General features: G+C 50.6%; 2 protein-coding genes across 2 annotated transcripts in view; both read right to left on the bottom strand.

Moving 5' to 3' along the window:
* The window catches only part of LOC148653960 (MORC family CW-type zinc finger protein 4), a 29,516-nt gene extending 28,609 nt beyond the window's left edge, over nt 1-907 (bottom strand). The window contains exons 1-2 of the mRNA XM_088597080.1: nt 768-907; nt 542-614 (exon numbers count right to left, since the gene is read on the bottom strand). Coding sequence (XP_088453206.1) covers nt 542-614; nt 768-806 — 112 coding nt within the window. The 5' untranslated portion in view covers nt 807-907. The remainder of the gene's footprint in view (nt 1-541; nt 615-767) is intronic.
* A 3,292-nt stretch (nt 908-4,199) lies between these two features.
* On the bottom strand, nt 4,200-10,125 carry rbm41 (RNA binding motif protein 41). The gene is made up of 7 exons (XM_088597079.1): nt 10,022-10,125; nt 8,653-8,769; nt 7,966-8,167; nt 6,214-6,418; nt 5,408-6,111; nt 5,073-5,220; nt 4,200-4,820 (listed from the first exon to the last, which is right to left on the bottom strand). Exons 1-7 carry the CDS (start codon nt 10,027-10,029, stop codon nt 4,678-4,680), a joined length of 1,527 nt encoding a protein of 508 aa, XP_088453205.1. The 5' UTR covers nt 10,030-10,125; the 3' UTR covers nt 4,200-4,677.
* Between the last annotated feature and the right edge of the window lie 4,063 nt (nt 10,126-14,188).

The following is a 14,188-nucleotide window of genomic DNA, read 5'->3' as shown; positions in this document are numbered from 1 at the left end:
GTACAGAGGAGAAAGGACGACGTGTTACACGAAAACTAAAACTTAAAATAAAACCCCACACCCTCAGAAGTACTCTATATCACACCTACATGCTCATGCCTGTTCTGCATTATCAGCGACCTGCGAGCGTGAGCTCAGCTCGTGGTTCCCTGCAGACACGAGCTCCCCGGTTCTCCAGGCGCGCGGCGGCGGCTTGGCAACAGGTGCGTCTCCAGCAGGTCCGCACGTTGTAAACAGAATGAAAACACGGAGACACGGCGACCCGGCGTGCAACCCGGGGCGCCGAGCTCTGCACCTGTCCCGCAGACCTGACCTCACAGAGCTCTCTAATAACGCGGATCGCACGAATGTGTCGTTATCAAAGCGGGGAGTTAAAAAAAAACCCCGAACTGTCGGCACAGTGTTATTCCGAGGTTTCGTGCGCAGCTCGGTGTTGCCGGTATTTAAAAACCCCAACTGCAACAAACCTGCTAAAGGAAATAATCGCACTAACGGATATTTCAAATACCGTATCGAAATTGTAACATTTATTTCGCCTTACCTATAAGTTCCGCAACTGCACTGAAAGGCCAGGTGTGACTTGTTGAATTGCTGTGCAGGTATGAAGGGCTCATCTAAATTAAGGAAAAGGCATTGAAATATTAATATTTCTGTTGAGTTACAGGCATGCTCATCGAGAAATCAGCAACGCATTTCATAATTGACTGCGCTATCATGTTTTCATCCGTGTCATGCTTAAAGCTCAGCGGATAGCTCGGTCTACTCACACAGCTCAGCCGAATCCCGTGCTCGCTCAGCTTCGCCATTTTTACGAACTGTCAGAAAAACATAAATAAGACCAGAGAGCGAGAGAGACAAACGCACAGACGGCGAGACCTGCGGCGACTAGCTGTAAATGCAGCGCGTCGGAGGCACGCGATTTCGTGATCTCGTGCCTTCAGGCCCTCCCCAGGCCCTGTACCTATGAAGTGCCGTACAGCATGGCGCTGCACAGGAAGTAACCCTGCAGGGAAACGCCCTGTTGTACGGCTAGAAGTCGTTATCCGCCATGTTGGTAAGGGTAACGCTCCACAGAACGGCGTTACTGTTCGATGAGAGCGTTTTCTGTTCGGCGAACGCACAAATGAACTGCTCATGTCAAGAGAGTTTAAACTAACACACTCTAGGAGATCTTATAGTATCCCCTGAAGATAACTCTTCGTTCATAATGCAGTGATATTTACTCCATAACCACCTAATTATACCTTACAGTAGAACAATAATGCATTCATCCATTATTAGAAAGCTACTCTTTCCTGGCAAGTTTGGACAGGGTGCAAGGTGGGATTAGATCCTAAATGGAACACAAGCCCATCATAGAGCTGAAACTCTGGACCAGAGAGAAAAAGCAGAGACACATAACATCTATATTATGTAATCCATAACCAATCAACTAACCAGCATGTTTTGGGAAGAAATTTGGAAACCTAGTGTCTGAAGAAGATCCTCACAAAGCCACGGAGAACATGCACACTCCACACAGAAGGATCCCTAGTCAGAAATCAAATCCACCCTGTTATCCAATAAGCCTATTTTCTAAAGCACTTTCTTTTGTAAAAGTGCTTTCATCTCAAGTGATTGTACAAAAAAGTGAGAAAAAGGTATGTAAAAAAACACACACAAATGTAAGAAGGGTTACAAAACAAGGGGGGAAACCTAGGTCTTTCTCACAGGTAGGACATTTAAGGTCAGCTTTTCCCATTTTGATTAAAGTTTGCCTTTGCTGCTCCTCACCTCCACATTAAATCCCTGCTACCTGTTTGCCCAGTCTTACATTTTATGAATGTTTAGCTTTTTTCTTCTGCGGTTTCTATTCACTGTTGGCTCATCCTCCTGTTTCGGTGTCATCACCCAAATGCCACCAGTTTACGAACTATTCTGAAGCCATGCATTAGGAATCATAAATTGGGAAGACCAGTGGTCCTCACAGACAGCCCTGTGATACTCCACTGATTACCTGACCTCACTTTAGCTATTTTCTCTTACCTGTTCTCAGTTTTCTACCCATTAATTAGTCCCCCTTCCAAAGACATGCATCACTGAGACTGCTTACTGCCAGCAATTAATTATAAGAATTAATATTTTATGAGACACTTTAGTGAAATCCTAATACACCATATCGAGTGCACTGTGTCCATTACTGTTGCTAGTACGCGTTACTTATGGAACACCTTCATTTCTTTAAGTATTTTAAAAAGTGGAAAATGTTGACAAGACTAGCAAAACGAAGAAACAAAAAAAAATATAGAAACACGTAAAAAGCGAAACAAAACACAACACAGAGGCAAAGAAAAAACAGCTCAAACTTGCTTTTGCCTTTTCTTGTTGAAGCTGGAGAAGAGACAGGATCCACGATAAAAGTGACTGCAGACTGTTTAGATGTGTGAAGTAATCAGTCCTTTTCAAAACATTCAAAAAAGGCACCCCAGATCTACCGTGGCCCCGATTTCCACAGCACACTCGATCATGAATATACTGTTCTGCTAGTGTACCCTGAGAACACCCCAGACACTCCGATCAGTTCCAACGGAAGGAGAATTTCTCACTCCGATACAGAGTGAGAAATATACAGGCTTCCGCCTTGACAACTTCAAACCCTTCACTGGTGAGATGGTTTCTTCCCCTAATTGCCAGGGGTTCTAAGGCAACATCAAAAAGACAACTTTCTTTGGCCCCGGTGCAACGAGAGGTGATCAGAACTGTCACAATTAGTTACAATTGTGGCTTCCAGCCTGCATACAGCATTTCAACACGCTTTCCAGACGAGGCTCCTAGACTGAAATGTTAAAGTACTACCGAGCGCATTCCCGCATCTGGCGATATGAGGTGCTGGTGTTCTTCTCACGATCAGTATGTAAAATATTCAGCAGCTGTCGCGCCTGAGACCAGGAAAATGGGCAGGGGCGAGGAGAGTCCTGACTGGTCGGGGTGTAAAGGGCCGACACATGTTTAGCTGTTCTGATGAAGACGTACCTTTTTCGAAATCCTTGCTGATAATCCCCTCGCATCCTGTTTCCATATCGTTGATCCTCTAGTTTAGTTCTAATTAACATTTCCAGAACTCTCCATGTAATAGAAGATGTATTGTCCTGTAATTAATCTTGTTCAGTTCCGCCAACCTGTTGGACCTGAGGCCCAGTGCCTATCAGTGTCTGGAGTGCCCCTGCAGGGGGGGGGGGGGGGGGCGTTCTGATAATAGTGTTAATGTACCGTCTCATTTCCTTAAGAGCAGGTAAGAATCACCTGACAAGGCAATGGGAAATCGATCTATTTGTAAACCTAAAGTGAATAAAAATCTATCTGTGATAAGGGCATAAGGGTGTTCCGCCTGTTCCAGTAAAAAAGAAGAGAAGCAGAGCTACTGAAGATTGCTGCTTGTCCTACTGTTTTGAAAGCAGGTGCTCCAGTGTCTAGCTTCAGCTGCTTTTATGCGGTATATTTAACTCTGCTGCTCTGCTGGTCTCAGATGGACGGGTGTTTCAGTTTTCGGCACGCACGTACAATCATTCTAACTGCTTTAAAACAGGACTTCCTCTCCTTGTTCCTGGAGACCAACAGCACTTTCTAGAGCTTGAGAATTATTTCATTGAATCAGTCGTTTGAAAAGTCTGGTCAAAAGCCAGTACGCCTACCTTCTGTATAAAACCAGCCAGTGGATCTTCAGGGACAGGGGTTGAACACCTGTTTAAAACTAAGCTTTGCACACCACACAAAGACACTACTGGACTAAGTAAATCATATATCAGGGCTCATGCTATTAGGTGACCTCTGTGCAGGAATATGGGTTTTGTGCAACAGCAATAGAATTCATGCATGTTTTGCACATCAACTTTAAGATATATACACAGCGGTTTGTTTTTGCTATATTTATGTTGATGTTTGGAGAACCATAAACAGAAATATTCTATTTGCAAAAACGCCAATGATATGTTGATCATCCATATTGAGAAGTGATTAAGCAAAAACGGCTAAGCTCACCTGGCCCTCTTTCCAAGATACTGGCAGTGCTCTGGATCCCACTGCCCAGAAAACAGCGTGGGGTTGCGCAGGAACCATTGCATTGCATTTGGCGCCCTCTTCTGTTTGCGTTGCAACTTAAAAAAAAATCAATTCAGACGAGCACTGCCCCCTGGTGGGCTGCGACAGTTATAGCACAAAAGTCCCTTTCCATTTTTTTTTTAATTAAAAATGACAGTAATTTTAAAACAAAAAAAAAACATACGTACAACACATTTCGGTCATCACTATATTAGTCATTTACAACTCCAAGGAAACGGGACATTCTGTGCACTCGTACAGAACATTCACCAAGTCTCCTGGCATCACAAACATAGTTCAGGTCCAGCTCTCGCCGACAGACAGGAGCCTTCTTCTCCCGTGGGAATGCGCGTCAGGGCATCCCTCTCGCCTTCCCAGGACTGACGACGGCAGAACCAGTCTCTCGGCTCAGGCCAGCTCTTTCTCGGCACGTGACGGACATGAGCACGGCCCTTACAGCTTCCCAGGAGCCTCCCAGGGCAGGGATCAAGCCGGGATTCCGCGCTGCCAGCTCTTCCCTGCTCCCTCTCTCTCTTCCGAACCCGGAGGTCAGGGGAGGACACGAAGGCAAGGCTGCTCCTCCTCTTCCTCCGCCCCCTCTCAGCCGCTCCCAGCACCGAGCTCTGCCGGGGCGCCGGCTCCCCTCTCTTCCTCTCGCTCCCTCCCGAACTCGATCACCAGGGGCCTGTCCAGCAGCCGGAATCCGTTCGCCAGCTCCAGCGCCTCCCTGGCCGTCGCCGCGTCTGGAACGGAGAATCGGATCTGAGCCGCCGGAGGCAGGGGCTGGACCTGGAGGGCCAGCCTCACCCGCCATCGCCGGCGCGCCCCGAGTTTGACTGACTTTTTAAAAACAAATATTTCATTTCGCACGAAATCAACACCCAGAACTGCGGGTTATCAGTCCATGCTTACACCATCGCTCACGCCAGACGTGATCTTTTGAATGGAGCTTTTCGTTCAATTAGTTCTTTGTTTTTTGGCTTGGCGAGACCCACCAGGGAACGTGATGAAGGCCTGGCCCTTGAGTCGGCCAGTCAGCAGACGGTACCGGAGAGCCGGGGCGCGGGGGGGCTGGAACCGGGAGAACACCGAGACCAGCTGGGCCAGTGAAGCTCGGGGACTGAGGTTCCTCACAAACAGCACCTGACAGAGCGACAGAGAGAGAGAGGGACAGGCAGCACAGGCTGGTTAGTGCCTTCTGCACGCGCAGTCATGAATACGCCCCCCCCCCCGCGCAGTGCTTTTCATCACTGACTCCAATCGGCATTGCTCGTCGAGTGTCACAGGCAGACAGGTGCTCAGCTGAACAACGTGTTGCAGAAAGCCCTACCTTGGAGGGCTCCCCCTGTTGGTAGTTGCGAAAACGTGGAATCTGCTGGATCTCCTGCACAGTGGCCCGGTTGGCACGGATCTCCTCCTCCAAAATGGGCTGCACTGGTCCGGTCACGGTCACTGGGGGGCCCCCGCCCACACCACACAACTTGCCGATTGGCTGGCTCACACTCAGACTCCTTGACACGGGCAACCCCCTGCTGCCCTGGGGTCCTAACTGGTCAGAGGTGGTGCTCTCCCTCTGGGATTGGCCAGAGCCTGCGCCGCCGCTCTGTGATTGGTCAGAGCTGTGGATATCCCCCTGTGATTGGTCGAAGTGGCTGTTCTCCCTCTGGGATTGGCCAGAGCCTGCGCTGCCGCTCTGTGATTGGTCAGAGCTGTGGATATCCCCCTGCGATTGGTCGAAGTAGCTGTTCTCCCTCTGGGATTGGCCAGAGCCTGCACCGCCGCCGCTCTGTGATTGGTCAGAGCTGTGGATATCCCCCTGCGATTGGTCGAAGTGGCCGTCTTCCCACGGTGACTGGCCGGCTTGCGCGCTCTCACTCTGGGATTGTCTGGGCTGCGGCGAGCTGTGGTCCGAAGGCCCCCCCCGGACCTTTGCAGAGAGGGCCTGCTGCCCGGCATCTCTCAGGACAGCCCTGTACACGGAGTCCAGCGAGTCAGAGCACAGCGTCTGGCCATCGTCAGGCTGCGGCTCCTCTTCTGTCAACGAGAACAGGGAGTTCAGGGACAGGAGGGGAAGACTGTTTACAGGTCAGAGTTTGGGGAGCCCAGAGGGCAGGAAAGTGGCGAGAGACCCCTCACCTCGGTGGTAGAGCGCCGTGAGGAAGCGCTGCCGGTCGGCGCCGCGGAACAGCGCCTTCTCGATCTCCATCTCCCGGCGGCTCAGGGCCCGGCTGGCCGAGAGCCGCTGGGGCCGCGCCAGCAGGGCCCGCCGCGCGGCCAGCTTCTCCTCCACCTGCTGCAGGCGCTCCTCCCGCGCCCCTGGGGCTGCGGACACCCCCCTGCGCTGCAGAGACAGAGTGGGGGTCACACTCCTCCCGCGCACCTGGGGCTGCGGACACCCCCCTGCGCTGCAGAGACAGAGTGGGGGTCACACTCCTCTAGCGCCCCTGGGGCTGCGGACACCCCCCTGCGCTGCAGAGACAGAGTGGGGGTCACACTCCTCCAGCGCCCCTGGGGCTGCGGACACCCCCCTGCGCTGCAGAGACAGGAGGTCACACTCCTCCCGCGCCCCTGGGGCTGCGGACACCCCCCTGCGCTGCAGAGACAGAGTGGGGGTCACACTCCTCCCGCGCACCTGGGGCTGCGGACACCCCCCTGCGCTGCAGAGACAGAGTGGGGGTCACACTCCTCCCGCGCCCCTGGGGCTGTGGACACCCCCCTGCGCTGCAGAGACAGAGTGGGGGTCACACTCCTCCCGCGCACCTGGGGCTGCGGACACCCCCCTGCGCTGCAGAGACACAGAACACAGGCACGCCTCCGAAGGCCGCTTCACGGATCGGAAGCACTAATGCAGACACCGTTCATGCAAAACACAGACTCACAGCCCTCACAGAAATGTTCCAAGCTGCAGGGCTTCACAAATAGGGTGGAGCGGTGGCTCTGTGGCTCAGGATCTGTGCCTGTGACCGGAAGGTTGCTGGTTCAAATCCCGTGGCCGGCAGAGGAATCCTACTCCATTGGGCTCCTGAGCGAGGCCCTTCACCCCAACTGCTCCAGGGGCGCCGTACAATGGCTGACCCTGCGCTCTGACCCCAGGCTCACTCCCTGTCCGTGTCTCATGGAGAGCAAGCTGGGGTATGCGAAAAGATGCATTCCTAATGCAAGAAATTGTATATGGCCAATAAAGTGATCTTATCTTATCTTATCAAATGCAAACCGCTTACGACTTTTCAGACAGACTTATGTATTTGCCAGCCGCCGTATCACCCTGCAACTCACAACTGGCAGCCCCACTGGAGCTCAGCGGGTGTGAGCCTGGTCAGCACCTGGATGGGAGACTCCTGGGAAAGCTCAGGTTGCTGCTGGAAGAGGTGTTAGTGGGGCCAGCAGCGGGCGCTCACCCTGCGGTCTGTGTGGGTCCTAATGCCCCAGTATAGCGACTGAGACACTATACTGTAAAAAGGCGCCGTCCTTCGGATGAGATGTAAAACTGAGGTCCTGAGTCTATGGTCATGAAAAATCCCAAGGAGTTTCTCGAGACGAGTAGGGGTGTAACCCCGGCATCCTGGCTAAATTTCCCATTGGCCTTTACCAGTCATGGCCTCCTAATAATCCCCATCTCTGAACTGGCTTCATCACTCTGTTCTCCTCCACACTGAGAGCTGGTGTGTGGGGAGAGTACTGGTGCATCATCCAGGTGGGGCTGCACACTGGTGGTGGTGGAGGGGATCCCCATTACCTGTGAAGCGCTTTGAGAGTGTCCAGAAAAGCACTTTAGAAGTGTAAGGAATTATTAAACAGATTTGTCCGGAAATGAGAGAGAGGTGAGAACAGGCTTAAAAGTTCTACCTTAAACAAAACAGGTAATGAGATATTAACCCAGATCTCTACCTTCTCTGCGTTTCTCAGTGCATCCCTGCCCAGCCACAGCTCGATCTCGGCGTCGGTGAGGCCTAGCTCCCTCAGGCTCGCCAGCTCCTGCTCCCCGTCCTGCAAAGCCTGAAACTCGGACAGGCTTCTCACTCCGGCTGCCTGCTCCCCAAAGGGCTTGTACAGGGCCGCCGGAGCAAAACACTTCCTCTTTGCCACGCACCTAGAAGAGGAGACAGCCACGGAGAAGTAAGATTTTTTCTCCCTGCGTCTCCCCCCCACCTTCGTCCTACTCTGAGGGGCTGAAAGAATCCTCTGAAGGGACCTGGTACCAATATCGAAAATGCTCAAAGGCACTCGGAAGGTCAACCCAGAGGTCATCTTCACAGTGAACCAGGGGAGACGACACTGGAAACTACGTGGAACGGCCTTTACAACACCTGGGGCTTTTCCATGCAAAGGACTGTGGGACGGACCAAGCTGGCCAATGCTGACTCTCGCCACCCCACAGCCCGGGTTCGATTTCCCCATCAGGCTACGCTATCTTGGTGAAAGTACGTGGAAGTGCAAGAAAAACCGAGAACAGGAGGCGCCGCTTTGCACAGAGGGGGGCGGGAGAGTGGAGCGTGCAGTCGCTGGCCTGGTCTCTCTTTCAGGAGGCAGCGGGGTGAAGCGGGTCGCACGCCCACCCGCGGGGGGCCTCCTCACCTGTCCAGGTCCACCGCGGTGTCCAGCTGCTGCAGCAGGAGGCCGCGGAGCTGGCGCTGGCCCTCGGTCTCCTGCTCCTCCGGGGCCGGGGCGTCCTCGCAGGAGCGCCGGCTCACGCTGAGGGGCGGGGGGAGGGGGAGGGAGAGGAGAGTGTGACACAGGGTGTTAGAGCACCAGTTACTACCAGCTGCTATCCGAGACCTCCTCCTGACCGAGCTCCTCCGAGTGGCCCCACAGTCCAGGACACCCTGTACTGCGTCTTGGCCAACATGCTGTCTGTCGCGAACGCACTGCTGCCTTCCATCTCCAGGCGCCATAGCCACGTAGAGCGTTATTAAACGCCGTCGGCTGCAGGCGGCACGCTGGCGCAGCGGTGAGCATCGCTGCCTGAGACCGCTGGGGCCCTGGGTTCAATTCCGTGAGAGCTGGCTGTGTGGAGTTTGCATGTTCTCCCATGTTCACGTGGGTTTCCTCCAGGTGCACCAGTTTCTTCCACAGTGGTCCAAAGACATACTGGTAGGTTACTTCTGGGAAAACCGGCCGTGTGTGTGTGTGTGTGTGTGCGCGCGTGTGTGTGTGCCCTGCGATTACTGATACAACGACAACGACCTGTGGAACACCAAGGGGAACCAAAATCCGTTATTTTAACCTTGTTTTATTTTGGATTGTAAATGTTATGTTATTGTACTATAAATGTTAACCTCTGATCACTACAGATGAACGAGCAGTTGAACAGGAGAGATTTCACAGCCCAATGAGTAGTATTGAACTCTGTTACACTGAGGACACACTGTAGCACAATTTGCCCACAGCTACTTCACGTATGAACACTGCTTCGCGTTAAAACACCGGACAGGGGTAAATATTCGCGCTGGGCAATTTCCCGCTCACTTTCTCATTAATCTCAGGATTAATACTAATATGGATACTTTGTCAGAGTTGAAAGAACGACTCTTCCCCTGTCAGTCCTATTCCGGCTTCAGTTGTACATAAAAAGTGAAAGATCAACGCGTTCCTTCCCGACAAGCCTGCCCTGAGCTGTTGGGTCCCAAGAGACAGCAGCAGCACTGCGGGTAACTGCGTCCGAACCACAACTCACACTACCGATTCACGGACTACGACAACAGCCAGTGTCAAAACAAGAGCTATTTCACCATATCCCAACCAATTATTTAAGACTTTTAAATAAAACAGATCCTTCCATTACTACCGATACACCATTCAAAACGTGCACGTAATGTCGGTGCCTGTAACGAGGCACCGAGATTGTAATCCAAATACAAATACCGAGATTCCCGATTATTAAAAAAAACAACGTATTTTCACTTTAAGTTCGAAGGAAACGAATGTAGAGTTTAACGAGATTTACCGGCGCATTTTCAGTTGTGCGGAAAAGCAAAACGACTCCCTTTTGTTGACAGCAAAGCACTGTGGGAGAATCAAACAAACCGAAGGGAATTCTGGGAAATGTAGTTCGGAAGAGCGGAATGAATAACACAAAAGGGTAATGATTATTTGAAGCGAGTGAATGGGCCAGGTTAAATTGTATTTATAAACTGAAAACGGCGCTGTTAATATTGTATGAATAGCATATGTCCCTACCCTGTGATTAAATCAGGCTCTCTGTTGCATCTCTTTAAACCACGCCTTGCGGACACCACCCTCACCTGTGACCATTTTTTACCAAGGATTTTACACATCAACAACACATGCTGTGCCGCTCTATCTGTCCTCTTCCTTTCCTCAAGGGAACTGCAGCAGCGTCTGCAACAGGGACTCGAACCCACGACCCGTGGGCTACAGGTGCCGAGTCTGCCGCGCTACTCTGTGCTGTGCAGGCTGTCTGTCTTATCGTTATACCCTCACACTATATTACCAAGGTTTTCAAACTAAACGCACACCTAGAGTCGGACACATCGCACTGCGTCACCTGGGACCCGATAGCGCACACGTGATCCGCCCCCGCGCCTTCAGGCTCAAACACGGGGGCAGCGTGGCCGGCGCTCGGTCAGCCTCATTTCTCATTCCATTTACATCGGGAAGACTGGGGAGAAAAGGCTGTCTCACCGTTTCAGAAAAGTGAGGATTACAGGCCTCGTCTGGACGCTAGCCCCACGATGTTTGTCATACCCAGATTAGGTCTTTTCAATTTTGCACAGCATGAATTACTTAAATGGCAAAAAAAAAAGACCAATCAGTATGTTCTTAGGTGAAAATTAAATTAACCACAGTTTTACTCGTGAAAACGTGGAATTGGTAAACGTCTTTTCGGGGAGGTCGAATGAATAGTTTGATTGTTTCCTTTCGAAAATCTTTACAATACGCTGCAGCGGTTTTTTAAAGCCGTCACTAGGTGGAGTCTGAACATACCTCCATCTACTGACAGCAAAGGCCACGCCCCCGGCAGGCCTGCCGGCGTCACACGGTGACGTCACTCCGCTCAACGCCCTGCTCCCACCCCAACACTCCACAGCGAGCAGAAGTTCCAGCACCTGCCTCTCAGCGTGTCGGTAACTGTTTCGCTGTTTCGCAGTATGTAAATAATACTTTATCAATAAAAATAAACTGAATAGAGAATATAGCTTACTTCTTTGTTTACACTGCTGATATCTTGCTCAAATCCTGAATGTTTTCCTTCTGTCAGATGTCATCAACCTTGCAATACCCAAGAGCAGTGCATACCAATAAGACCTGAGACATCACCGTCATTGATAATTACATCCTCATTTAGTGTTCCCAGCTCTGTGTCTCCCCACAGTCTCCAACACTGTGTCTTCTGTTTTTTTACTTCAGTTATGTTTGTAATCACAGCCACAGACTTCAGGTTTATTTTTTATTTGAGGCCTTTATAATTAGGAACTTTCAGACCAGCTGAAATGAAGAAGAAGGAAAAATACGCACATGCCCATAGCAGGCTGGGTAGCTATTAAGATCTTTTAAGTTAAAAATAAGTTCCTAAGAGACTGTATAAAGTTCTTTGTCTGGGAGTTGCTGGAATTAACTGGGGTGTTGCTGAAACCAAGGCCTTACTGTAAAAAAATCTAACAAGGAAACAAATCAGCTACAGGTACCAATTAACACTTGTGACTAAGGGCTCAGCTGGAATGAAAACGAGCAAATTCAGGCACAACGTGCAGTTGTGTTACATTCAGGTATAAAAACAAACTCCACGTACAAAATGATAAACCCAGTTCTGAAGATGTTACATATGAATCTATAGTAAAAAGAGCACAATTTAAATCAAGGGATGTGATGTTAAAATGTTACTATGCACTGGGAAGATCTCATTTAGAACATGATACCTTCCTGAGTTTAAGGGAATATCCTGCACCAACAGGCTGGTAGGACTGAGGCTGTGAGTGGACCTGATTCAGCACAGTGGACCTCTTCAGGATGAACCGTGAAACAAACACCAATGGACACAAGTGCAAATGACACAGAAGTGCATTTAAAACCAAGACCGGGAGGCACCCTTTACCCACAGAGTAGTGGAAGCATGGAACAGGCTGCCCAGCCACGTTGCTGAAGCCCATCGCCTACCTGGCTTCTTTCACAAAATGGCGGGGTGAGACCCTGGGGTTAATTTAATAGAGGGAGTAGATTTTACAGATTAATAAATGTTGCAAAGACCAAAGAGGACGCAAGAAGAAGAATGTGGTTTGGAGAGCGTCTGTGTCCTGTAGGATGTCCTCAGTGAAATAATTCCTGACTGTGAGAAATCTACACACGAGGAATGGGTTTACAGTACAGGAAGGGAACAAACCGAATGAAATCAGTTGGAGACTTCAGACAGACAGACAAACTCCACTGCTCCTCCGAGGTGTGAATGTGTCACACCCCGCTGTGAATTCCTCTCTGTGGGTGGAAACTTCTTTTCAGAACGGGTATTTGAAAAATAATTGTCTCAACCGGGAGAGACCAGTTCTGCTCCTCACAAAGGCCGGAGTCCTGCTGGTTTACAGCTTAACCTTTCAATTAGCAACTGAATAAGTCCATCCTTAAAAAAAAACAAAAAAAAAAACAGGTGATCTGACTTCCTCTTCAAAGAATTGGCCCAAAGACGTTAACGGGGATCAGGAGTTGAATGGCAACCAAGATATCCTGTACCCCTACAGGCCTGGGGGCTCCGTTTTTAACTTTTACCTGCTTAGGACCTCGACTGATGCTCCAGTTAGGCGAGATAATCGCTTCGGTTGATTAGTTATGTGCTCACCGCTGGAACAGAAAAATGGAAGGACCTACAGCCAGTGATGTCTGAAGCTGCACTGCGCTGGTCCTAGTGGTCGATTTAGCAACACGAGATCTTCAGTCAGCGCAGGGAAGCTGTTTTAAAACTGCGTGGCGGTACTGGACAAGGGAATAGCCAGGCACATTGTTTTTACTGAAGCACACTCAGGGAGGGGGGGGGGGGGGTGCCCACTTAGACCTTTCCATATCCCAGTGTGGGGGGGAGGGGTATCCCCCTTGGAACCTTCCATTACCCATGGTGGGGGGGAGGGGTGATCTCACAGCTCCACATGTCTTGGAGCTGGGAGCAGGAGCAATCTTGAAGTTGGGGGGGGGGGGCTGTTTTCGCATAATGCTTTTTGTGCTGTGAGAGGTGGAGAAAACAATTCACCTTGGTTTACACCCTCTACTCCTTCGATATGTGCTAGGGGACTAATGCCATTATTGTACAACATGCCTTGTGTTGGGTATCCCCACTCCTGTCACGGTCCAGTGGAATCACAGGGGCCAACAATCTAGCCCTTTAGTACTAAATTGAACCCTGAGCAGAAGAACATAAGGACGATTGCAGTTTGTCTCTAAAACAATGCCGATGTTTTGTTGCCTGCGCCAATAGTGGACTTACCTAGAATTAGACACATGACTTATCTCAGGGTTGCTTATCCTTGACTGATGTACCTCCCAATCTGCTCCATTCGGGAACCTGGAGACGACCAGCTATTTAATTCACATATCGCCTCTGCTGAGTCTCGCCTCTCTGTTTATCAATAAACTGCTCAGGGGTTGGTGGTCTGAAATGGAGCAGAATGGAAGGGCTGCAGATTGAGAAGCCCCTGAATGATGAATATAGTAACAATCAACAACAGCCCTTCATCCAATCAGATGAGAGCAAATTCTCATTGACGCTGGCAGCCTTGCCTATAGGCCCATGAGCTGCATCCAATTCTATTGCACTTCAGTTGCTGACATGTAATACTGTATCTTTTGGAAGCATTTACACATTAGGCCCTTGGAGTATTACCTCTGATACTGTTGCCGTTTGAATCCATAAGCCTGTGTCCGGACGGGCAGTTTCCATTCCTGCTCGGCTCATCGTTGGTGTAGCTTGACCACACTAACAGCGCTGCCGCTTCAAAGAGGCGCTGAAACCCTGCAGAGACACTGTCCACCCCCAGGACGGCCAGGAGCAGGACCGCCCACCCCCGACCTACATCCAACAATCCATTTCTGACTGCTTTATCCACTTCAGGGCCGCAGGGAAGCCACAGGCACAGAGCGGGATGCTCCCTGGACAGGATACCCGTCCCGT

The sequence above is a fragment of the Lepisosteus platostomus genome, chromosome 10 (genome assembly GCF_059453375.1).
Source record: "Lepisosteus platostomus isolate fLepPlt1 chromosome 10, fLepPlt1.hap1, whole genome shotgun sequence".
In the NCBI taxonomy this organism is placed as follows: domain Eukaryota; kingdom Metazoa; phylum Chordata; class Actinopteri; order Semionotiformes; family Lepisosteidae; genus Lepisosteus; species Lepisosteus platostomus.
The sequence above is the reverse complement of the archived record's forward strand: the minus strand, read 5'-3'. Positions and strand labels throughout refer to the sequence as shown.

Coding starts and splice junctions, on each gene's coding strand:
- rbm41 (XM_088597079.1), bottom strand. Junction 5,221..5,407: donor AACAGGGGGAGCCCTCCAAG/GTAGGGCTTTCT, acceptor TCGCTCTGTCAG/GTGCTGTTTGTGAGGAACCT. Junction 4,821..5,072: donor GGCCTTCATCACGTTCCCTG/GTGGGTCTCGCC, acceptor TCTCCGTTCCAG/ACGCGGCGACGGCCAGGGAG.